At 49.1% G+C, this 24,581-nt stretch overlaps 1 protein-coding gene across 3 annotated transcripts in view; it reads left to right on the top strand.

The window, feature by feature from the left end:
- The window catches only part of CAPN15 (calpain 15), a 374,161-nt gene that overhangs the window by 139,340 nt on the left and 210,240 nt on the right, over positions 1-24,581 (top strand). For 2 of the 3 annotated variants that reach the window (XM_086941172.1, XM_086941171.1), the window contains exon 2: positions 21,161-22,637. In XM_086941172.1, coding sequence (XP_086797298.1) covers positions 21,183-22,637 — 1,455 coding nt within the window. In that variant the 5' untranslated portion in view covers positions 21,161-21,182. Of the gene's footprint in view, positions 1-16,396; positions 16,737-21,160; positions 22,638-24,581 lie in introns of all 3 variants that reach the window. The other variant, XM_086941170.1, reaches the window with a different exon arrangement.

Raw genomic sequence — 24,581 nt, 5'->3', positions numbered from 1 at the left:
TCCTGGCTGCGGGTGAGCCAAGAGCCACCAGAGGTGGGTTACTTCTGACATCAAATGTTTCTGTCTGTTCTCTGACTTGGCATGCCAGAAGTCATCCTTCACAATTTAGTCTTTATATGGTATTGACTGTTACCTACTTAGCAGTCTTGTTGCATGTTTAATACTATTTTATTCAAGGGAGGGTCAGCTGGTCACTTATTTCTGGAGCAAATTTGTGTAACGTGATGCAGAGCTGGAGGAAAGATTTGCTCGGGTTCAGCAAACTGCCCACAATCTACAACCAGTAAGATCCATTGCTTAAATATACTTTCAGGAAAGTTGCTTTGAAAAAGTCAGCACCATTTTAAATTAGGTAGTTTACCGCCAGGCATGCTGTAAACCCTAGTCTCGAGCTTTGCTTAATATGACCAAGCCATGTTGAGGAACATCTTTTCCCACGTTTCACGCTCAAGAATTTTACCTTGATTTGGGAAGGGATCTAGATTCTCAAGTAAGAACTTTTTTTTTCAATTAATCTAACTATGGATAGTTCTAGACCCATTTACTAATGACGGCCAATCCATCTTCCTCCATTCTGTCTATTGATGATTAAAAATGAACTTGGGTAGTGTGTTGTCAATGAGTTATGTGGGCACAGAGCCTGGGCACCTAGGTGCAAATGTGCCATGGCCCAGTATTTTGTCGCAGCAGCAGTCACTCCTGTAGACCAGATACATCGGTGTAGGTTTGCCTATGCTCCCATGCCTTAAAAATGAAAGGACTGATGTCTTTCAGCTCTTAGAAACTGAACAGGAGTAAAAATAAAAAAAGGGCCGCCTTCCTTTGCAGAATGTATGACTACAGCAATTTGATGCACTTTGTTAGGCCCTTCCTTATAAAATGTTGGCTTGGGCAATACATATCGAGGTGGTGTTGGTCTTCAACATGACTATGTTAGCACCAGTGTTCCAGTTAAAAAAAAGATATGTTCGAGGCATATGGGCTGCAGATGGTACATTATGAATAGATCGCCATCTGGTGTTGGGCTCGGATGATTGCACTTTGTTTTTCTCTTGGAGAGTCTTTTGTATCTTGGTGACTCCTCCCTTAGTTGGTAGTGCGCATGGGCATCGGCTCCATCCTTAGATTGTTTTTTTCCGCCATCGGGTTCGGATGGGGATCGAGACGCTCCAGATCAACTTCAGAAGAAAGTGATTTATCGGCGCGTATTCCCTTTCCAATTCGACGGTATTGTTATCGAACGCGTTTCATTTCCATTCCGGCGCGTTGCAAATTCAAAATCGAAGAGAAAAACTTGGATCTACGTCGAAGAACAGGAGGCCTTTCTCGACGCAGTCAAGCCCGGAGTCCATGGAAAGGACTCCATTCAAAATATTTCCAACGTGTGGTGCTAAGTTTCCACACAAGGACCTACACGAGGTGTGCAACCTCTGTCTATCGCCTGAACACGAATCCAGGGACTGCGAAGCCTGTGCAGCATTCTCCTCCAAGCTAACGATTAGAAATCGTCGAGCTCGAAGACACGAGGTTTCCAGAATGCAGGCGGAGGCGATCCCGGAGCTGTTCGGAGACGAGCAAATCGAGGAAGAAGAGGACCAGTCGGGGTCGGAAGGGGACCAGTCGGAGGTTGAAGAACTCATCGAGCAACAAACCGTGAGTGACGACGTCCCCTTACCGAAAAACCAACCCCGTGCGGTAACGACCCCGCCCTCGGGCCCGGTCAAACCGCAGAAAAAAGTTTCCGACGCCCCGCCCTCGGGCCCGGCAACGAAACTGAAACTGAAACCGAAACACTCGGACCCCCCCACCATGTCGGATCCGAGAAAAGGGCGACACCGACTTCGGCACCGAGGCTACATACAAGGGAAAGCTCGGTATCGAAACATTCCATGTCGAAGCATAAATATGATTTATCGTCCAAGATACACTCGATACCCAGAAAGTCGGAATCGAGCAGACATTCGGTGTCGAAAACAACAAGATCTGACGATCGAAAACAAAAGCACCTCTCGGAACCAGGACCTTCGGTACTGATTCAGGAGCAACAGACAGGTCCCAAACAAAAGATCTTGTTTATTGATCCGCAAACTGGGAAAGTGGTCACAAAGAAGAGAAAGAGTGAACAGTCAGAAGATAAACCTCTTCCTTCAAAAAAGAGAACAATGGGGACAAATATAACTCCTCCTGCTTCTCCTCGACCTAAAGTCACACCCTCTTCTCCTATTCCTCACAATAGGACAAATATTCCTACACCTTCCACACCAAGACCAGCTACACCTCAGTCAGATGTAGACAGTGATCTAGGGGAGGGAGAACCTCAAGGGGATGACGAAACTATCCCAGATGAGGAGGACCCATGGGAAAACTATGATGTAGGGTCAGATGAGGACAACGATCCAGAGCTATATCCCTCAAAGCCTTCACCACCTGATGATAACACAGGTTTTGTGCAGCTCATTAATAGGGCAGCAAAATATCACAAACTAGATATGCATACAGAACCTCAAATAGAGGATTTCTTGTTAGAGACTCTACCTAATGCACAGAGAACATCAGGTACTCTTCCTATGTTGAAGGGTCTTCTTAGTCACACAGAGGAGATATTCGAAAACCCAGTGAGAGCCAGGGTGTTAAACCCAAGAATTGATAAAAAATATAAAGCTGCTCCAAAGGACCCAATATTTATTAAAGGCCATGTACCTCTAGACTCGCTGGTGGTCTCAAACGCTCGTAAAAGAGCAAACTCATTATCTACAGGAGAGGCTCCTCCACCAGATAAAGAGTCAAAGTTAATAGATGCATCAGGCAAAAGAGTAGCATCACAGGCAGCTAATAGCTGGCGTATAGCCAATACACAAGCACTACTCGCACGTTATGACAGGGCACATTATGATGAGTTAGAGAAACTTATCACACATCTCCCCAAGGAACATCAGAAAAAGGCAGATCAATTAATACAGGAAGGTAAAATTATAACTAATACCTCCATTAAATGCGCACTAGACGCAGCAGACACTGCAGCAAGATCTATTAACACCAGTGTCATGCTAAGAAGACATGCATGGCTTAGAATCTCAGGATTCAAACAAGAAGTACAAACTGCCCTACTGAACAAACCATTTGATCAAAAGACACTGTTTGGTTCAAGCACAGACGAGACCTTAGAAAAAATGAAGAAAGATACAGAAACGGCTAAGTCAATGGGAGCATTGCAACAGCCAACACACAGAGGTTCCTTTCGTAGATCCACCTATAGAGGGGGCTCAAAGAATACAGGAACAAATCAGCAATCCACCTCTTTCACACCAACATCACCCAGAGGTAATTCAAGAGGCAGTTACAGGGGTAACAACAACAAGGGTAGAGGCCGTGGAAATAATAACAACCGCAACGCCTCAACACCAAAACAGTGACTTCATAGAACTCCCCCCAGACCACATAACACCGGTCGGGGGACGTCTATCACAGTTCCTACCTGTCTGGGAAGACATCACATCAGACAAGTGGGTGAGACAAATTATCCAACATGGTTATTGCCTAGAACTCACAGCTACCCCACCAAACATCCCCCCCAAACAGCGTCCAATGAGTCAAGATCATCTGACGTTGTTAAGAGAAGAAGTTATAGCACTTCTACAAAAGCATGCAATAGAGAAGGTCCCAAAAGATCAACAAGGAACAGGAGTATACTCTCTATACTTCCTGATCCCCAAAAAGGACGGGTCCCTAAGACCAATATTAGACCTCAGACCTCTCAATGCTTACATAAATTCGGAGCATTTCCACATGGTCACGCTCCAACAAGTACTCCCTTTACTGAAGAAAGGGGACTTTCTTTCTACACTGGATCTAAAAGACGCTTACTTTCATATCCCAATTCACAAAGCCCACAGAAAATACCTAAGATTTGTGTTAGAAGGACAACACTATCAGTTCAAAGTCCTTCCGTTCGGTGTCACAACAGCACCCAGAGTTTTCACAAAATGTCTAGCTGTAGTGGCAGCACACCTAAGAAGACAACAAATACATGTCTTCCCATACTTGGACGATTGGCTAATAAAGGCCAAGTCAAAAGAAGAATGTCTTCACAACACACAGAAGACAATTCAATTGCTGCACCACCTAGGGTTCACGGTGAACTACAAAAAATCGCACCTGCAACCAAACCAGATTCAGCAATACCTGGGGGCTACAGTAGACACAGAAAAAGCAATAGCATACCCCAACCCAGTCAGGATACAAACAATGGTCGGGTTAATACAAAGATTTCAACCACAACACTCACTACCAGCACGAGTGTTTATGCAACTATTAGGCATGATGTCCTCATGCATACTGCTAATACCACATGCCAGACTTCAAATGCGTCCACTACAGGAGTGTCTAGCGACACAGTGGAATCAGGCTCAAGGTCAGATTACAGATCTGGTGTTGGTAAACGACCGGACGTACCGCTCTCTGAAGTGGTGGAACACAGAAAACATTTCCAAGGGGCGGTCGTTCCTAGAGCCAATTCCACAAGTAATAATAACAGCGGACGCATCGCTCTCAGGATGGGGAGCGCATATGGACAAATACACAGTGCAGGGGAAGTGGAGTGTGCAGCAAAAGAAACTGCACATCAACTACCTGGAACGATTAGCAGTGTTTCTAGCACTAAAAGCTTTCCAAATGCAAATAACAGGCAAGGCAGTCCTGATCAGAACAGACAACATGACTGCAATTTATTATATTCAAAAACAGGGGGGGACACACTCTCTCCAACTATCCAAACTAGCACAGGACATTTGGAGATGGGCCATTCCTCAAAAGATCTATCTGTTAGCAGAACACCTACCAGGAGTTCAAAATCAGATAGCAGACATCCTAAGCAGACAGTCAGAGCAAGTACACGAGTGGGAGCTGCACGACCAAATACTGCAGCCATTCTTCCAAAAATGGGGGCAACCAGAGATAGATCTGTTTGCCAATCATCAGAACGCAAAATGCAAAAACTTCGCATCCAGGTACCCACACCAACGGTCCCAGGGCAACGCACTATGGATAAATTGGTCCAACAAATTTGCTTACGCGTTCCCTCCTCTACCACTAATTCCGTTACTGGTTCGGAAGCTGCAGCAACACTCAATGACAATGATACTAGTGGCACCCACGTGGGCAAGACAGCCGTGGTTCACCACACTGCTACAACTCTCACAAGTACCACATCAAAAGCTAAGATTATTACCCATGCATCTCACACAGAATCATGGAGAAATAATGCACCCAGATCCCAAACAACTGAACCTAGCGATCTGGCTCCTGAGGTCATAGAGTTTGGATATTTAGATCTACCACCCGAATGTATGGAAATCATTAAACAAGCAAGACGTCCTACCACCAGAGCATGCTACGCAGCAAAATGGAAAAGGTTTGCTATACACTGTAACAGTAAGCAAATCAACCCTCTGGACGCATCCACTAAACAAATCATTTGCTATTTACTACACTTACAGCGATGTAACTTAGCATATACCTCTATAAGAGTTCATCTCGCAGCCATAGCGGCGTACCTACAAAACAGGCAACATCTTTCCCTGTTTAAAGTACCAGCAATTAAAGCTTTCATGGAAGGACTCAAAAGAGTCATTCCACCAAGAAGACCACCTTCCCCAGTCTGGAATCTCAACATAGTACTTACCAGACTAATGGGGCCACCCTTTGAACCTATGCATAGGTGTGAGATACAATTCCTCACATGGAAGGTGGCCTTCCTCATAGCTATCACGTCACTTAGAGTAAGTGAACTGCAGGCTTTTACAATTCAAGAACCATTTATGCAGTTACACCAAAATAAGGTGGTTCTTAGAACAAACCCAAAATTCTTACCAAAAGTAATTTCAGCATTCCACATCAATCAGTCAGTGGAATTACCGGTTTTCTTTCCAAAACCACAAACAGTAGCAGAAAGAGCCCTACATACATTAGATGTTAGAAGGGCCATATTGTACTATATAGAAAGAACACAAACTTTCAGAAAGACAAAACAGCTATTTGTTGCGTTTTCTCCAACACACAAAGGCAATCCCATCTCTAAGGCGGGCATTGCCAGATGGATTGTAAAATGCATTCAAATATGATACTTAAAAGCAAAGAGAACATTAACTGTTCCTCCTAAAGCTCACTCTACACGTAAACTAGGAGCATCTATGGCATCTTTGGGAAACATCCCACTAGATGACATATGCAAAGCAGCTACCTGGGTTACACCACACACCTTCACAAAACACTATTGTGTAGATGTGCACACAACACAACAAGCTAGAGTGGGACAAGCAGTATTAAAAACTTTATTTCAGACAGTTGCAACAGACACTGGCGACCACCGCTAGGGAAAGAACTGCTGTATAGTCTATTCATAATGTACCATCTGCAGCCCATATGCCTCGAACGGAATATGCTACTTACCAGTATGCATCTGTTCTTGACATAGAGGGCTGCAGAGTGGTACATGCCCTCCCAGCCTCCCCGGAAACCTGTGTCTGTTCCAACATTATTCTTATTTAGATACACTTACATGGGCATTCTTATCTGTATTCTACTACACTACTCCATCTAACCCTACTATGCCAAAACAATCTAAGGATGGAGCCGATGCCCATGCGCACTACCAACAGGGAGGAGTCACCAAGATACAAAAGACTCTCCAAGAGAAAAACAAAGTGCAATCATACGAGCCCAACACCAGATGGCGATCTATTCATAATGTACTACTCTGCAGCCCTCTATGCCAAGAACAGATGCATACTGGTAAGTAGCATATTCCATACATTCACTGAAAAGAACAGAGGTTACAGGGACGTTATACTAACGGCTCACATTTCACTCGTACAAAACCATTGAAATTCAGCAGTTATATTTAGCTGAGTTGAGTGTTATTCATTGCTTCATCTAGTGTATCCCTTCTAGTTTTAATAATTTTGACGGTGATGGAAGTGGTTTATTAGTTTCTCGCAGACAGGCTAGGCCCTCATACGCTCAGTATACATACATCCAAGCACTGTGGGTTTATTTGTTTCTGCTTGTATTGGAGTCCAGCCCATTGCCCCAGCTGCCACCTGCTATTGGCACACAACACTTGTGTCATTTAGAAGCTGGAATGCGTAGGCCGCCAGGGCAGATCCACAACGTATCTTCTACTTATCAATGCCTACCATTTGCACATGAAGGAGATTTTAGTTAGTAGTTAGTGTTCCGAGCTACTGGGTAAATGACATTGCCCAAGATGTTTTTCTCTTCTCTGTGGCTCCCATTTCTTTTAACTCCTATAATCCAAGTGGTAATAGCAATTTTTCTTGTTTGGGACTTCACTTTTGTTGAGCTAGTGATATCAGTTATCTCATATCTTTAACATGCATGCTGCATATCTTACTTAACTGTGTAAGAAGAAGGGTCCTTATTAATGGCTGAGAATAATTCAAACACTTCCATCTTCCACTTTTAGTTTTTTTTCCCATTAACCAACCTATGTTGTTCAAATATGCCCATTGGGGGTTATTGTAGCTCACTGTGTAACAGTACCTCAAGTCACACTTTACTCATGAGGCTCTAGGCCGAAACTGGTCTAGTGCTGTTTGAGTTTACGTCCAGCATGGTGGACTGGACAGATTAATCACTAACCTTGGGGTCCGGAGTATCGTGCTACTCACAGTAAAACGATTCAGCTCCTCGTGAGGAGTAGAAAGCGATATTTAAAGCCTATCACAATTTAGGTCCGGGGCAATAGTGATTTCTGTATTGCTGATCCATATCTGTAAAGGCACTATGTGGGAGAAAAACAATGAACCGGCATATGCCTCAGAATGATAGACGTAAATCATTTTAGGCATTCCATCCTTTACTTCTTGCTTTTTGCACTTGTTAATCTTCACCTTCTGTTTCTTGATTTTCACTTTTTAATCTAATTTTCCATTTTTGTATTGCTTGTTTTTGCATACTATATGCATGTTTCCACTTTACATATGCACATAAATATGCCAACACACGAGTATAAATACAAAAGTGACTTTTCTCAAGCTCCGGTCCTTCATCAGGATATCAATGGAATGAGCAAATCCTCTATCATTTTGCTAGAAAATTGTAACTGTTATGCTTTTACATAGAATGATTGCCCCTTGTAGAAAAAAACAAATTACCAACACAACTTTAAATGGCATTTTAAATAAACTCAAATTCCGCCGAAGACCTTGCAATTATTACGGACCTACATTGACTATTTTGGTTACCAATGTTCTTGCTCCTTCACATGTTTGTTTATTAATGCACTTTGTCACCAAATGTAGCACATAGTTGCCTAATCGTACCTAGTTGTTAAATTGTTTATATTTTAAGCTACTGTTTGCTAAGTGTTGCCTTGTTTGTCTAGCCTTCAGATGGTTCATTACACAGTTCCCTTACTTGGTCATATTTTCACCCAGTATTATCTACTTCTTTTAGGTTTAAAGTATTTTATTAAGGTACAAAAAACATGGGGAAGGGAATAGGAGGTCAAGCGAACATACAATACAAGACGCGAAACGTTGCAGTGATTCAGAGGGAAAGTAGGGAGGCAGGAAGCCCCGGAGGGCAACAAGGCATAAGTCATAAGGCAATAAGGCAGTGCAAATGACCCTCCAGTAGACCCCCATTCCCCGAGCAAGGCCGAGCTAGAGTAGTGTCCCGCAACACAGGAAAAAAAACACATACACCATCCCTCCAACCCCCCGTCCCCGGAAAAATAGAAGAAAGAAAAGCAAAGGAGAAAAAGGAAGAAAACAAATACCCCAACATCCTCGTCCGAAAGTCAGCATTAGAAGCATGTAACCCCGCCTCCCACCCCCAGCCCCAAACCCCTGATCCCGCCACATTCACTCCGCTGGAGCCGCCGGCGGCATCAACCTAAGGAGTCGCAGGTACCGTGGACATGTAAGCTCGCGAAATTCCGTGGACAGCAGTGCTAAAAAGGGGTGCCAGAGCTCTTCAAATTGGTCCACATTCCCAGCCACTGTTAGCGACATCTTCTCCATACCCAGTACCTGCCAAAGCCTGTGTAGCCAGCCAGTGATAGAGGGGGCAGTGGGGGTACGCCAGAGTACAAGGATATTTTGAACCGCTGAGCCTAGCGCAATCGCAATCTGTCTACCCCTGCGGGACTTCAGCGGGTACATCAGGTCATTGGGGAGGCCCAGCAAGACATACGCAGGGAAGCGCGGGAGTTCTATCTCAAAATGCCTGTCTACCTCATCCAAGACCTCCTTCCAATAGGCCGACAGCACCGGGCACTCCCAGAGAATGTGCGTGAGGGTACCTTCCTGTCCGCAGCCGCGCCAGCAACCTTTATCGCCGATTTTGTGCATCTCGTAGAGCCTCTCCGGGGTGTAGTACCAATAGGTGGACACCTTAGTAAAGGTCTCCGTCAGCCCAGTGTGGTACGCAGAGTGCCTCGCCCGATACGCGATCCTGTCCCATTCCTTGTGGCTCAAGGTCCTGCCCAATTCCCTGTGCCAGCGCTCCCTCCCTGGGTTATGGTAATGAAACGGCGGGGGTTGGAGAAACTTATACAAGTCGGTGATAAGCTTGGCATCCGAGGTCCGGGTTACCAGCCATCGTTCATAGGGCATAATCGAACGGGCAGCGACGTCGCGCACTGGGGGTTGAAGAGCCCAGTGGCGAACTTGCATGTAACGCAGTCTGTCCCCCTCCGTCAGGCCAAACTCCTGTCGGAGCTGCTGGAAGGGGAGCACACCCTCCGGCCCGTAGATCTGGAAAAGTGCCCTACAACCCGCGCTCACCCAGTGGGAAAAGGCTCCCGGTTCCAGACCCGGAGTGAAGTCTGGATTGCCAGCAATGGGAGTGAACGGTGATGGAAAAGTGGTGAGCTCACGAAGCTCACACACCGCGTCCCACACTCGCAGCGGAACCCGGGTGATAAAGGAGGCGTAGAGATTAGGCGGGCGGTGAGTGCGCCGCAGGAACGGGACTTCCTGGAGGGTACGGCCCGCAACTGCCTGGTCCTGAAATAGCCAGTGCTTGTCCGATTCCCACCGGCTCCACTCCACCAAATATCGGAGTTGCGCCACCTGAAAGTACTTCCGGAGGTCCGGAACACCGAGACCCCCGCCTCCGGGGCAAGCATGGAGAGGACCCGTTTCATTCGAGGCTTACGGCCCTGCCACACAAAGCGGGAGATGTCAGCCTGCGCCTGCCGTATCCAACCTACAGGGGGCTGGAGAGGTAGAGCGCGAAAAAGATACAGGATCTGAGGCAGTATCGTCATCTTCACCGCTGCGATACGGCCCAGCCACGAGAGCAGGCCTTTGTTCCATCGGCCGAGTTCCTCCTTGATCTTTTTGCCCAGGGAGGAATAGTTAGCTGCGACCATTGCAGGTAGGGAGGGTGCAAGCAAAATCCCCAGGTAAGGCACCGTGGAGGAGGACCATTGCAAAGACGCTGGAGGTCCCGTCTGGTGTCGACAGAAAGTGACACATCCAGGGCAGCCGATTTAGACATATTCATTTTGAAGCCCGCCACGCGGGCAAAGGAGTTCAGTTCCTGGACGCAGGCAGGGAGCGACCGCTTGGGGTCATCCAGGGTCAGCAAGACATCGTCTGCATATAAGCTGACAGTATGTGTGTATTGCCCCATCTTCACCCCAATAGCGTCTGGGTTATCGCGAATCCTCTGGGCAAACGGCTCCATATAGAGGGCAAACAGGAGCGGCGAAAGGGGGCAGCCCTGTCTCGTGCCGCGCTCAATGGCAAAGCTGATGGAGCTGCATCCATTGACACGCACCGATGCTGACTGCCTCCTATAACAATTAAAAACCATAGTGCGGAACTTCTCGCCGATCCCCAGTTTCCCGAGAACCAGCTCGAGGTACGGCCAATGAACCCTATCAAAGGCCTTTTCCGCGTCGACCGACAGCAGCATCCGCTCCCCCGGGACGCGTGAGGCCTTTTCCAGCACGTGCGTCACCCTCTTAGTGTTGTCGACCGTCTGCCTGCCGGGTACAAAGCCGGCCTGGTCCGCCTCCACCAGACCTGGTAGGTGCAGACCCAGTCTGGGCGCCAAGATCCCCGTGTAAAGCTTGAGGTCCACATTTAGAAGCGAGATGGGCAGATACGAGCCACACAGAGTCCGGTCCTTCCCCGGTTTCGGAATAACCGACACAGTCGTCGAGAGAAGGTCCGGTGGTATGGCTCCCGGTTCAGAAAAGGAATTGAACAAGCGAGCCAGGAGAGGCGCGACAGTGGGACAGAAGGTCTTGTAAAACAAGGCCGTATAGCCATCCGGGCCCGGGGCCTTGCCGTGCTTTAACCGTGCAATGGCGGAGATGACTTCCTCCACATGAATGTCCCTCTCCAGGTGGTCCGCCTGGGCGGGATCCAGGGCAGGGAGGATTACTGATTCCAAATAGGCCTCAGCCTCTCCCGGTGGGGAGGGCTCTGCAGCGTACAGCGCCTCATAGAAGGCACGGAAGGAATCCGCCAACTCCGCGTCACCGGAAACCGGGACCCCATCCGCTCCCATCAGCTCCTTTACTACGTTGCGTTGCTGCGCAGCCCTGAGCCGGTGGGCCAGGAGCTTGCCGCATCTGTCCCCGCCGGTGTAAAAGGCATGCTTCAAGCGCAACGCCGCATACTCCGCCCGGTCCAGGTCCAACGCAGAGAGGAGTTTCCGCGCCGCCTTCAGCTGCCTCCAAACTCGAGGAGCCCCCGTCCGGCGGTGAACCTGTTCGAGTTCCCTGACTTGCGCCGTTAGTTCCTCTCTCTTACGTTGCCGCTCCCTGTTCTCCGCCGAGGAAATGGAGATAAACTCCCCTCTGACGACCGCTTTCAAAGCCGCCCACTGCGTTGCTAGGGACGTGTCGGAGTTGTCATTGTGGGTCAGGTACACCTGAATGACCTCCTCCACTCGCTTCACCACCGATTTCTTATGGAGAAGCGTGTCCCGAAGCCGCCACATCCCTCTGGAGGGGTGGGGCGCCGGCCAAGCAAATGCTCCGGAAACCGGCGCATGGTCGGACAGGGACAAGACCCCGATGTCTGCCGCCGTGGCGGCCGCGCGAAGCGGTCCGCTCACCAAGAGGTAGTCCAACCGCGAGTAAGTGCGGTGTGCGTGGGAGAAATATGAGTAGTCCCTATCGGCGGGGTGCATGGTGCGCCAGAGGTCATGCAGATCCATCTCTGCAATCTGGTCCTGTACCGCTCTAGAAAGCTCCCCCGTCTGCAGAAAGCGCTGGGCAGACCTATCCAAGGTGGAGTCGAAGACCATGTTCAGGTCTCCCCCCAAAATGACGTGGCGATCGGGCGAGGCAGTAACGTCTACCAACACAGATTCCAGGAAGCGATCCTGGTGGTCATTTGGGCTGTACACGGAGCCAACCGTGAAGGCAACACCCCCCAGACGCATGCGATACACTAGAAGCCTCCCCTTCTGCTCGGCATGTTTATACAACACCTCACCCCTGAAGGAGCTGGCTAGAAGAATGGCTACCCCCGCAGTCTTAGTCGCAGCCGAGGAAAAGAGTTGCGTGGGGAACTTGGCAGAGCGCAACCTATGGCAATCCTTAGAGAGTAAATGGGTTTCCTGCAGGAGGCAGATATCCGCCTGTGACCCTTCCAGCAGGGAAAGGATCGCCCTACGCTTCACAGGATTATTCAGACCCTTAACGTTAAGGGTCACTACTTTCAGGGACGGCATCGCTCCCAGGGACGCAAAGCGCTATGCAGCGAGCGAGGGATCAGTGGAAGGGGCGCGCGGGGCAGGGGCGCAGGGAAGGCCAGAGTCGGCTTCGCATGTGTTCGGACAGTATCGGACGGGACCCCCCCAACACCAAACCAGCTCTTGAACCCCCCCAGAACCAACCCATGGCAACCAGCCAAAACCAAAAACAAGAAGAAACACCCCATTGTCTCAGTCTGGCCCAAGTGGGCGAGTCTGTAGAAACCAGTCAGGTGGACGTCCAGCCACACACCTCCAACCTCTCCCCCCCCAACCCCCAGCCCCAACCCAGCATCGCAGACGCTAAGAGTCTCTCCCCCCGGAGAAAAGTTAGGCCGTCTGGGCCACGCCATTAGAATCCGGCAAGTTCCTGGCCGCAGTCCTCAGGGCCTCCGCCATATCCGCCCTGATGGTAGGGGAGTCAGGGCGACTCGCTGTCGCTGACGATTGGCGCCTCCTCGATCTCCGTCGGCCCCGCCGCTCGGGGCGCCTCCATGCGGGTGTCGCCCCTTCTTCCTCTGTAGCTGTGAGTCCCAGCACCCCACAGACATCTTGTAAGGAGCGCAGCTGATGTAGCACCCCATTCCATCGGAAAATAAGACGGAAGGGGTGACCCCAGGAGTAGGCCGTCTCATGCTCTCGCAGAAAGTCCGAAGCGATGCGGAAAGACCTGCGCTTCTGCAGTGTGATGGCGGACAGGTCTTGATAGAGCGCCACGGGTCGTTCTCGGAAGGACAGCGGCTGCTTCCTGCGGGCCTCTGTCATAATGCGCTCCTTTAGGGGGAAATCAGGCAGGAATGCCAGGATATCAGGTGGGGGTGCCGATGACTGGCGCTGGCGGCCCACCCTGTGTGCCCTGTCGATGCGGATCGGGAAGTCCGCTTCTTCTCCCAAGATGTCGCGGAACAGGTCCTGCAGATAGGCCACCAGGTCCGCACCCTCATCTGCGGAAGGAACGCCTCGCACCCGGATGTTATTCCGCCTGGACCTGTTCTCGAGGTCCTCAGAGTGGGCCTGGAGCTCGACACATTGCTCCCGAAGGCGGAGAACGTCCTGCTGGAGATGAACTATCTCTTCATCACGACGCTGGGCCGCCGTTTCCACAGTGTCGACCCGCTCGCCCAGACCTTCGATTTCTCTGCGCACTTCACGGACCTCTCCGGCCACCTCGGTCTTGAGAGTCTGGAATTCCTCCTTGAGGGAGCTGAATAAGTCCTCCATGAAGGACCTCGTGACTGGCGGTTCGCCTCCGGTGGCGTCCGTTGAGGCCCGGGAGGACCCCGGGGACGGCTGCGTCCTGTCTCGCAGTTGCTGGGCCCTGCCGAGCATGTCCGGCAGAGTGCGATCTCCCCGTGCCGCACCTCGTCTCCCAGCCATCTTGGCCTCCGCGGTGGGTGAAACCTAGGGCTGGCCGCTGTAGATGCGCCCAGCCGCTCGTGGGCACCAGATGTGAAGACCTCGCCGAGGACAAGGGTAGTGCGTCACAGGCGACAAAATGGCGGCACAGGCCAGGGCGAGACAACCATCGAGCCAGTCAGGGCGATAATCCAGGTTCAGGTCGGAGGCTTGCAGCCGCGTGCTTCCAGGGAGGACGGCAGATGCGTAGGCACCAGGATGAACCGAGGCGCCCGTATGGCAAGGGCGCGGGCGAGGGTCACCAGTACCAGCTCCTCAACGACAAGATGGCGGGAGGGCGGAACCTAGGAGGGCAGCCCAGGCCAGCAAGTCTATGGGCGACCCTCAACAGCAATGGGTCGGGAAGGTGCGAAACCAGTGTCCCCCAGTTTCACCGGCTAGTACGCCCGGTTCGGTCACCGCTCAAACTCCACCGTCCCCCGCTTCCAGGCTCGGGGTCCGCAAGGCGTCACACACCGACACCCATGGCAGGGGGATAAATCGCAGACGCAGGTCTGGGGTCTGTCGTCCAGCGATGACTCTGGCCTCAAGGGCGACGGCCAGGAAGCCTCCGCACTCCGCGGAGTCCGTCGAGTCCGCTCCCTCGGGATCCGCAGCTTTCAGCACTCGGCCCAGCCGAGGCGCGCGGACAGCGCCGCAGTACGCTCCGCCTCCAGGCCCTTCTCTTCGGGGCGATCCAGGCTCCACTCCTCGCTTCGGCCGTCGAACAAACTTTTCGGGGACTTCCCCCGGGGCAACAGAAGTCAATGTGGCATCAAAATGTGCCCCAAGAGTTCCGGCACAGTTCTCTCGCCCGCAGTGCAGCCGCGGGGGGAGAGAAGCGCAGAAATCGGGGCTCGAGCTGAGCTGGGCCGGAGGAGCTACGGGAGGAAGCGTCCGCTCACCCCGCCATCTTGGCCACGCCCCCCTATCTACTTCTTTTAGTCCACATTGGTACCTGGTTATGATTTCTGATAAGTGTTTCCAGTGTGTCTGTTGTTTTGCCACTCTGAGCCTTGCTGGTTCGTGATGAATCCCTTTGATAGGTATGGCACTCTTTAGTCTCTGAAGTATTCGTAGTTCTACCAGAATGACCCTGATCTACCCCCTTGTCTCGGGGGTTATTTCACCAAACTCAAAAGAAACATTCTATGCCCTTTGAACCTTTGACATCACAGGAAGTGACTTCACATTTGTTTTCCCCCAGTAACTCACATAAGTGACCTTCTACATATGTTGACCCTGGTTAAGTGGCAAACTCATGCCATGGGTAAGGATAATCTCAGACAATATGAAGGATAATCTGTGAATCATAAAGTAATCCTGTGTGATATTTGTATTTTAACTTTCCACTGGACAACTGTCTAAATTAACAGTTAATCTAAGAATATCCTAAAAGCTGGTACCTTGTCCTACCTGCCTTACACTGTCTAAACAGAATATGCTACTTCCTAGAGAATCCTTTGTTGAGCCCCTTAAAAATCGTAACATTGACTCTACCCACTCTTCGCTTGGGAACTATAATTCTGTAAGAAATCCTAGGATTGCCTTTGGAATCTGATTACTGGGAGGAATTCTGGTAGGAAGTGGATAAAATAAGGGTAAAGCTGATCAAGTGATTTAGGAAGCTCACCGAAGCTGATAAAGAGAATGCATGCATGCTGCAAGAGGTAACATGGGGGACCACGTTTCAATCACCATATGTCCCCTAATGGATACTTCTGGCATCGGTGTATTCCCCACTGAGTAGTTGGCAGTACGTTGCTTGCTGGGTTCTGCAAGGTGATGGTGGTGGAAAAATGTGCCCATTTCTTTACTCCCAGGTGTGTCTGTGGAAGTGGTTAATTTGAAGCCTGAGGCATGGGAGAGGGGGAATGATTAGGGAGATAGTGGGAGAAATGGCTAGTCTGGGAGATCTCTTAATAACACCTCCGCTTCTCATTCCTTGATACTTTATTATGAGGCACTTTGATGCATCTGTAATAGGGTTGTACATTCTCCCTTCAGTAATTCTAAAAATGTTTTTAGATTTACTATTTTTTTTTAAGTGTGGTCAGATTTACCTTAAAAGACTGGTATTTTCCTGACAAGAGTGCCTCTGTCTTTCTGTTGGTTAAACAGCGGTGCATAGACTTGCGCTTAGCACATTGTTCTAAATAACCCTAAACTCTGTATCCTCTCTGTTAAGTTACACCTTTTTTCTTTTTCTTCCTTTCTTTTTTCTTTTCTGTTTTCTCGTTTGTCTTTCTGCTGTGATCAGAGTCTGCATTCTGCTCTTCAAAGTGGACACCTTCCCACCGTTCTGCGCCTTGGCACCGGGCAGACCCCGGCTGTGTCGGACTGCCAATGTTGCGAGCACGGCTGTGACCTGCAGTCGGCTTCTGCCTGGGCCTCTCTTGCTCTGTAAACCGGGGCAGGAGCCCCATGGGGAGCTCAGCCTCGTCCTTGGCTGCTCAGAGGGATTCAGACCATGGCTTTACCAGCTCTTCCTTCCCAGGGCCTCCGGCCGTGGCCTGGTATAGGACTAGCACCGGTGCTCCAATTTGGCCAGGTGCCCTCATAACCCAGCAAGAGCAACACATTTATCACCGGATGCGCAGGTAAGGAGCATGTGAAAGTGTCTGTGCACGTACGCAGACCTTGATCCCAGAGCTTTTTAGCCATTAAATGATTATGCTTTGTTTACGTTTTTACTAGCAACATCATATTTTAACCCCTTCCATGCTGATGACGAACCCCAGCCGTCATGCACTACGGTGCTCGTGTGCTGATGACGGCTGGGGTTCGCCACGGCCCGCCCCTGTTCGTGTTGTTTACAGCACACCAGGGGAATCGCGGCCGCATGGAAGGGGTTAATGTAGGTGTTAACGCTTATGGCATGCCTTGGGAAAGTTGAGTTCTTTCATTCGACCGTGCTCCGATTGTTAACTTGGGTTTTGTTTGACTTCACTGCTCCTACAGTCATATGCCACCCACTCAGTCTCCACTTGCTCCCCAGTACTCACTTTGACTGTCCTGTCCTAGCCTAGTAATCTGCTGTGATAGTGTTACTCAAAAGTCCTAGCCCCCCGGTGCCAAACATTGTATGCTGGCATACTATACGGTTACTTCTTGCAAAGAATGCCCTAGAATTCAAGTGAATGGTAACTATTTACTCTTTGAACACACTTTCTATGTGGCCCTGTCCTGTGTTACAAAAGTGTGAAGTAAATGGTGCTTGAAGTTCAATCAGTAGAAAAGGACTTCTTTGAAAATCTCTGCAACTGCAGTTACTTCATCCTTAGAATACCCAGAGTGCGAACAAGTTGAATGGGAGAGTAGATGAATATTGTACCTAGCTCTGTTAGTGCCTCTCTAAGATGATTCTCATTGCACATTAATAGGTCACTTTTTATACTCTTTGCATAGTGATAGGTCAATGTTGATACTCTGCACATTGATAGGTCACTTTTCTCTGCTCCAGTCACAGCTTCTCCAGTGCATCGAATGAAATAGCCGGATTGTTTTTAACTGTATGTTTATGAATTGTGCTTTTATGATTGTAAGGTTTACAATCAAATAAAGATATTTTAATTGAATCAGTGCATCGAAATCATTTCCTTTACCCAAGGCTGAGGTTGGAGTATTTTGTATTCTTTTCTTTAAAAAGTACGGACTAAAATGTATTCTGTTCTGTTGTAAAGTACTACGTGCTTTTTCCATTGTATATGTTCTTTGCGGCCAGCAGAGCATGCAGAGGAAACAAAACATCTGGGTCAGGTGTGGAAATTGAGTTGTATTCTGGCAAGGGTGAGGGTGGGGTTGTGAAATGTGTCATCCAGCACTTAGAGATATAGGAGGGTACAGTAGAAGGCATCTTCTGATTGTATTCATATGTTTTGCTGCAGGGTGGATTAGTGTTACCAGCCATTGCCTGGGCAATGTTTTGTTCGTTGATCATCTCTTTGTGAGAAAAAAAGAAGATAGCAAAGTTTGGTCTGGTTTAAAAAAAAATCCCTGTAGCAAACAACATTTATGTACTCGTAGTGAAATAGCTCCTAGTTACCAGGTGAATTTTGGGCCTTATGTGGGTGATCTCCAATGTGTGCTACAGAACATATCCATTATCCCTGCTATCCCCTTGTCTTATTCATCTGAAATTGATATTTTCTTGGAAGATTGAACGCAAGGTTGTTTTTGGTATTTGTATTTTTAAAATGGATTTCGCATTGACAGACTAGCTGTCAAATGGAATTATTTTGTTTTAGAAATGCATTTCGTGGTGTGTTCTGACCATAAGCAACAAGTGCATTTTTCTCTGACTAGTATTGCATACATGTGCAAACCCTGCCAGAAAAGCCTAGAAGAAACCCAGTCCCACGTCGTGACCGAATTTATATCCGAACAGAACAATATGTTTTGTAGAAAAAAAACATAACATTAGTGTATATCCGTTTGAAGTGGCCACCTCTCCATCAAAATAATACCAGCTTTTCATCACTTAGCCATCTGTCTCCAAGGAATTATCTGATTGCATTCGGATGGTATTTATCAATTAGAACTTGTAGCTGCAGTTTAATCCTACGATATTGTTTAAAAATCAATGTTAAAATAAGAAAGGGAATCACAAGCAGTGGCTGTCTATCTACATAAACATAAATGTGCTTCTTGAATACCTGGTTATCGTGCACGAGTGAGCAGTCTACGTCGCAGCCCTTTTTCTTCGGACGACCCTATCGTCCGTAATAAGAGAGGGGTCCAGCGGGAAATTCAATGTTATGTTCAGAAGATCAGAACATAGAATTTCCTTTTGAGCTGATGCTCACGCGTGGCTCAAGCTGCCAGATAACGGTTAATTTTCCCGAAATCCGTGTAGCCTCTGTGAACAGTTCCTGCTGTAGTTTACCACCTCCTTAACGTGACTGGGAAACGCCGTTCAGCGATCAGGGTTTTCGAAGACCAGGTCATAAAACATGTACGAACATCGTTATTTCGTTACACCAATGCAATTAATACGCCTATGTTGAGCGTGTCTAAACGATCTATCACTAAAGATACATGGCTAAAAGTGATGCGTCACAAGTGGCCGCCTTGGGAGCCTGGTATAAGTTACTTTTGTCCTTCTAGTAAAGCACCGTGTGTCCTGGGCCCCTTGGGCGGGTCACTCTGTCTTCTCTCGGTTTCAGAGTTGCCTGTAGGTCCCTCACACACTCATTCTTATGGATCGTTGTCACCATACCTGCCAACTCTCACGGTGCCACCGTGTGACACACGACATCGGCTGCCATCACTTGGTCTCCCGGTGAGGAGCCGATATCACACGGTATCAGGGAAAACGAGCTGAAAACCACTGTTAGTAGTGGTTTTTCCATCTCGTTTTCCGAGGGTTTGAACTGCCGACGTAATTAAGGGGTGTGAAAACACCCCAGGGCATGGGCACCATCTTCAGTGAGCTATTTTTCTTCTTTTTTTCTTTTGAGGAGGGGGCTTTGAGGGGGGTTCAAAAGGGCTTCGTAGGTGAGATGGTTCTTCAAGTTGTCCGGTATGTGTCGCCCAAGCCTCGGCCACCGCCCCCCTGCAGCGACCCTCGCGGGGACCCGAGCTCTCTTCACAGTAGAAACCGCCGGGCTCGAGAGATGGCGGATTCCCCGCCGCTGACGTCACAAGGTGCCGTCAGGGTAACCCCTGACATCAGGGCTGCGGGAGAGCTGGTCCTTTTTTTATACCCATGGATCCCTCGGGGAGTGGGCGGGGGGAGGGGGGTGTCCACGAAGAGGATTCTCTAAATATAAGTGGGGTCCATATTTTCCTTTTACCCGAGTTTGATTGTAGCTCCAGTTTGGACGTTGTTTTCCAAGTCGACTTGCAGAGTTTTCTCCAGATACGCAGCAATGGCGGACGGTAAGGGCAGGGATTTCAGCTAGGCACGCTTGCTCTTCTGCTGACGTGTTTTTGTTGTCCATAGGGAAGCGTGCACTGCTGTTTCTGTGCTGTAGATGGTGTGTTTGTCTATACATATATGTATATATGCCACTGTTGGTGTTGGAAGCGTACTCTGCTGTAACCGTGGTGTGCTTATGTGTGTGAGGAAACGTTTCACTAATGCTACCTGTTATATTCTGTATGTGGAAAAGGTGTGCCTCTCCCCCCCCACCTCCTCATATGACCTGCTCTATTCACTTGGAATGCATGGAATAGGTATTTTCTGCCCTTTGTGAGGCTGATTGCCGTTCCGGCCCTGCGGAGAACTATTGCTGTGTGTGTTTTTTGAGTGACCCATTTTTGCAGTGCCGCATTCCACGTGTTTTGTGAGTGACGAAGGACTGCAGTGCTCAGTGTATGTGTTCTGTGGGCGGGGGTTGAAGCAGGTTGTGGTAGCTGAACTGCACCATGGCAGTTGTGTTGTTTCAGCGTGGGTTGCAGCGCCCACACGGGGTCTGTGCGCTGTTTGTGCTTCCCATACTTTGCACTGCAGTGGCAGAGGAGCGGATTTTCGGGTGACAGTTGGGCCTAGTGCTTTTAGGCTTGCGTCGTACACTCGGGGTCAGCTTTCACTGTTCACCAACAGGTTTGCTCTCTCCGTGCTTTAGGAGATGCACAGTGCAAGTGTGGACATAGCCATTTTGCGATAGTAACTGTTGAACACTGATGCAGTTGTGTGAGTAAGCTGGGTCACCTATGCTTTTAAGCCCTTTACGCACTAAGCCATGGGTGATACTGCGTGGATGGTTCTCCCACCTCATCTACTGGAGGACCCAGACCTTCAGTTTTTTGTTGGCTTTGTGTGGAGGGGAGACTACATTTTGGTTAGGGATGTAGGTGTGGCAGTTGGGAAAAATGAAGCGTGGAGGCCATGATTGCCTATGAAGTGAATGTAAAGAAGCTCCTGGTTTGGATATGGATATGCTGTCACAGAGCACCTTGGTTGTTTGCCACCTTGTATATTGTGTACTGTAATGATAAACATACTATGGCACTGGCAGAGCACAGAAAGAGGTGCAGCCTCATGGATTGCTAACTTTTTCCTCTTTTTTTTCTGTTGCAGTCACACGCACTCTCCTGGTTCTATGGCCACTGTCCGGGAGTGGTCTTGTGGTCGCTGTACATTCTTGAACCCTGCCGGACAGCGCCAGTGCTCCATCTGTGAGGCGCCTCGACAAAAACCAGACCTTAACCACATCTTGCGACTCAGTGTAGAGGAACAAAAATGGACCTGCTCCCGTTGCACTTTCCGAAACTTCCTGGGTAAGGGCACTTGCGAGGTGTGCGGGTTCAGCCCTGATGCTGTGCCAGGTGGAGCAGCCATGCCAGTGGTAAACGGCATCTTACCTCCACCTGCTGTACTGACTGAACCCAAGCCGACACCCCGGGAGGATGTGGTGCAAAAAGTGGACACAGACAGCGAGGACTCGGATGCCAGGAGTCCTGAGGTAGCAGTGCAGACTGACGAGTGGGAATGTCAACGCTGCACTCTGCACAACACCCCTGTTGCACACTCCTGCTCGGCCTGTGGTGGGCCTCGTAAGCTCTCGCTACCCAAGATACCCCCCGAGGCACTGGTGGTCCCTGAAGTGATAGCCCCTGTTGGATTTCAGATAGTGGCGGCTGGGCCACAGCCCACTGCCCCTACAGATAGTAGTGACCCCAATGGTAGCATTGCCACTTCCATGGAACTTGAAGTCCCAAAGCAACCTTCCTTTGCCCCCTTCTCTCCTGGTCTGCAAAACAACCCTGTACCACGGAGCCGCCGGGAGGTGCCTCCTTTGATGCAACCGTTGGTACCTGATGCTGCCCAGCCCACACTGCAGGCTCCCTGTGGGCAGAAGAGCCTGACCCGTCCTATTCCAGCCCCACGATTCCAGGAACTGAGTTCCAGCAAGCGTCTCAGTGTCCTTGAGGAGGAGATGGAGGCCTCTCCTTCACACTGGACATGTGGCACATGCTCTTTGCTGAACTCTTCGGAAGAAGCCAAATGCAAGATCTGCGGAGCTCATCGAGGCATTGATCTCATTGACTTGACTGGAGACACCGTGCGGTTTACCCCTTGCAGCCCCTCCAGTCCAGACTTCTCGAACTGGTCCTGCTCCAAGTGCACTCTACGGAACCCCACCAGCACCCATAAGTGCATGGCCTGCCACTGTTCCAAGCTGCAGGGTTTCCAGGAGCAAATTGTTCCTATTGAGCCCAAGAGCAGTTGCCCAGAGTGCAGCCAGGATCGGGGAGGGACTGCACCTGGACCGCCATGTTCCTCATGCGGCACCAAAGCCATGTCGCGCAGGCCGGCGCAACGTTTTCCCGTCCCAGAGCGACCCGGCCAGTGGTCCTGCCCAGCCTGTACGCTTCTCAATGACCTGAAGTCCAAGCACTGTGCAGCGTGCCACACACCACAGCAGTATGTGATGCAGCGCAAGGGACTCAAGCCTCTCAAGAGGAGGGAGAGCATGCACGTGGAAAAGCGGCGACAGACAGATGAAGGAGAGGCCAAGGCTTTGTGGGAGAACATTGTCAGTTTCTGTCGAGAGGTGAGTGCAGATACATGGTATAGCCTTTACTTGAAGTGAGGGAAGTTGTATTGGAAGCTAATGTGGGGTAGGTTCTTGGCATGCAGAGGAGATGAATCTTTAAGGCTGTAAGTCTTTGGTTAGTACCTCAGAGGGAATGGAAACATCTATTCGTGTTTCAAGTGGAGATTGGAGATAGAGAGTCTTCGGGTTTTAGGTCCAGGGAGGTGCGTTGGAGTTGTTGCTGCATCCTACTGTTAAGAGTTAGTGTCATAGCCCTTCAGTCATGTTGGGGTTATCATTTGCCAATCAGGTTGTTCAGTTAGATCATCTCTGGGGCTCTCTCTTTGCATTCAGAAGAGTCACGTGTGCAGTGTTGAGGACACTTGCTAAATCACAGGCACCCAAAAAATATTTGGTTTTCAACTCCTTTTCACTTTTCTATTACTGAAAAGCTCAATAGAGACCAAAGCCTTTTTCTTTGAGTAAGTGAATCTTGATGTATTTATTGGTGCCTTTGCCATGTGTTTATTTCTAATGTCTTTCAGACGAGTTGGCTTCACTCCTGTTCACAAGCACTAAAGTAACATGGGCATCTCGGCAGTTGATTTGCCCTTCAGTGCTTTCTAATGTAGAGGGGGGGGGGGGGGTCTTGTGTGGCCTGTGGCTGTGACTGTCTTTGCAGACTCTTTATCCAACTCAACAATCAACCCCTGATTCTACCACGGCACTTCCATCTTCCAGTGGCATTACTTGCCTTTAATGTAAAATGTTTTGAATGAGTGTGCCTTATGCTGTGATGGGCTAAACGATGAAAAAGAGATCTGTATTCAGCGGATTCTCATGCTCTAAACCTTAGTTTCGTCAGTTTCTCTTGAGGTAATTCCTCTTTAGTAATCCTTTTTTCGAAAGTGTAGCAACCCTTATTATGTCAATTTTTATCATTTCTATTTTTGCTTTGACTTATTCTCGAGCCTTCAGTGGCCTTGTTGCAGCCTCTTTTAGTCCCCACTGATGTGGCTACTCATGGATTTGAGAACCCCCTGCTCAGGGTGCCCTCATTGACAATCTATGAATCCCAGCGAGCCGGTGAAAGGTCATAAGTAAAATAGCGGGGTGATACTAATGGCAGAAGGACCTAGCTTGGGCAGGTAGATGTGTATCTGTTATTCCACCACAGTGGTGCATGCTTTACTCTTGCTTTGTTTTATTGTTGATGGATGCTCTTATTCCTCTTCTCTTTGTGTATGTTGAGCTTGTGCTTCTTTGTGCGTTGCCTTGGGGCACTTAGCTCTTGTCTCCTCTTAGTCACTGTGCTGTTTGTCATTGGCATTTTTTGAGCACGCAGCGGCCACTGGTATAGCATACAAGTACTGTTACATTTTCCAAGGATTGGGTCCTAGGGCATTGACATTTTTTTTTTAATCAAAGAAATTTGTATAACCTAGCCATTGAGTGCTTCACGTGAAACCAGTGATTACTCTAGCGCATTCTCAGTTAACTTACATTACATCTGGTAAGTCTTAGGTGTTCATCTTTAAGGTAGATCCTAAAAAAAGGTGTGTATGTGTGCCTACAGTGTTAGGCTACTGTGACCAGGAACCAAAGAGTTGGATTGTTTGTGCAAATACCAGAGATGTGCTCTGATTGTGCCCTGCTGAACTGTACATGGCATCTCTGGCTCTCAAAAAAAAAACACTCTTTCTCTCTCTCGCTCGCTCGCTCTCTTTCTCTCTCTCTCTCTCTCGCTCTTTCTCTCGCTCGCTCTCTTTCTCTCTCTCGCTCGCTCTCTTTCTCTCTCTCGCTCGCTCTTTCTCTCTCTCGCTCGCTCTTTCTCTCGCTCGCTCTCTTTCGCTCGCTCTTTCTCTCTCTCTCTCGCTCGCTCTCTTTCTCTCGCTCGCTCTCTTTCTCTCGCTCGCTCTCTTTCTCTCGCTCGCTCTCTTTCTCTCGCTCGCTCTCTCTCTC

The sequence above is a fragment of the Lissotriton vulgaris genome, chromosome 10 (assembly GCF_964263255.1).
Source record: "Lissotriton vulgaris chromosome 10, aLisVul1.2, whole genome shotgun sequence".
Classification (NCBI taxonomy): Eukaryota; Metazoa; Chordata; class Amphibia; order Caudata; family Salamandridae; genus Lissotriton; species Lissotriton vulgaris.
Note: the sequence above shows the minus strand (reverse complement) of the source record. Positions and strands in the feature narration are given on the sequence as shown.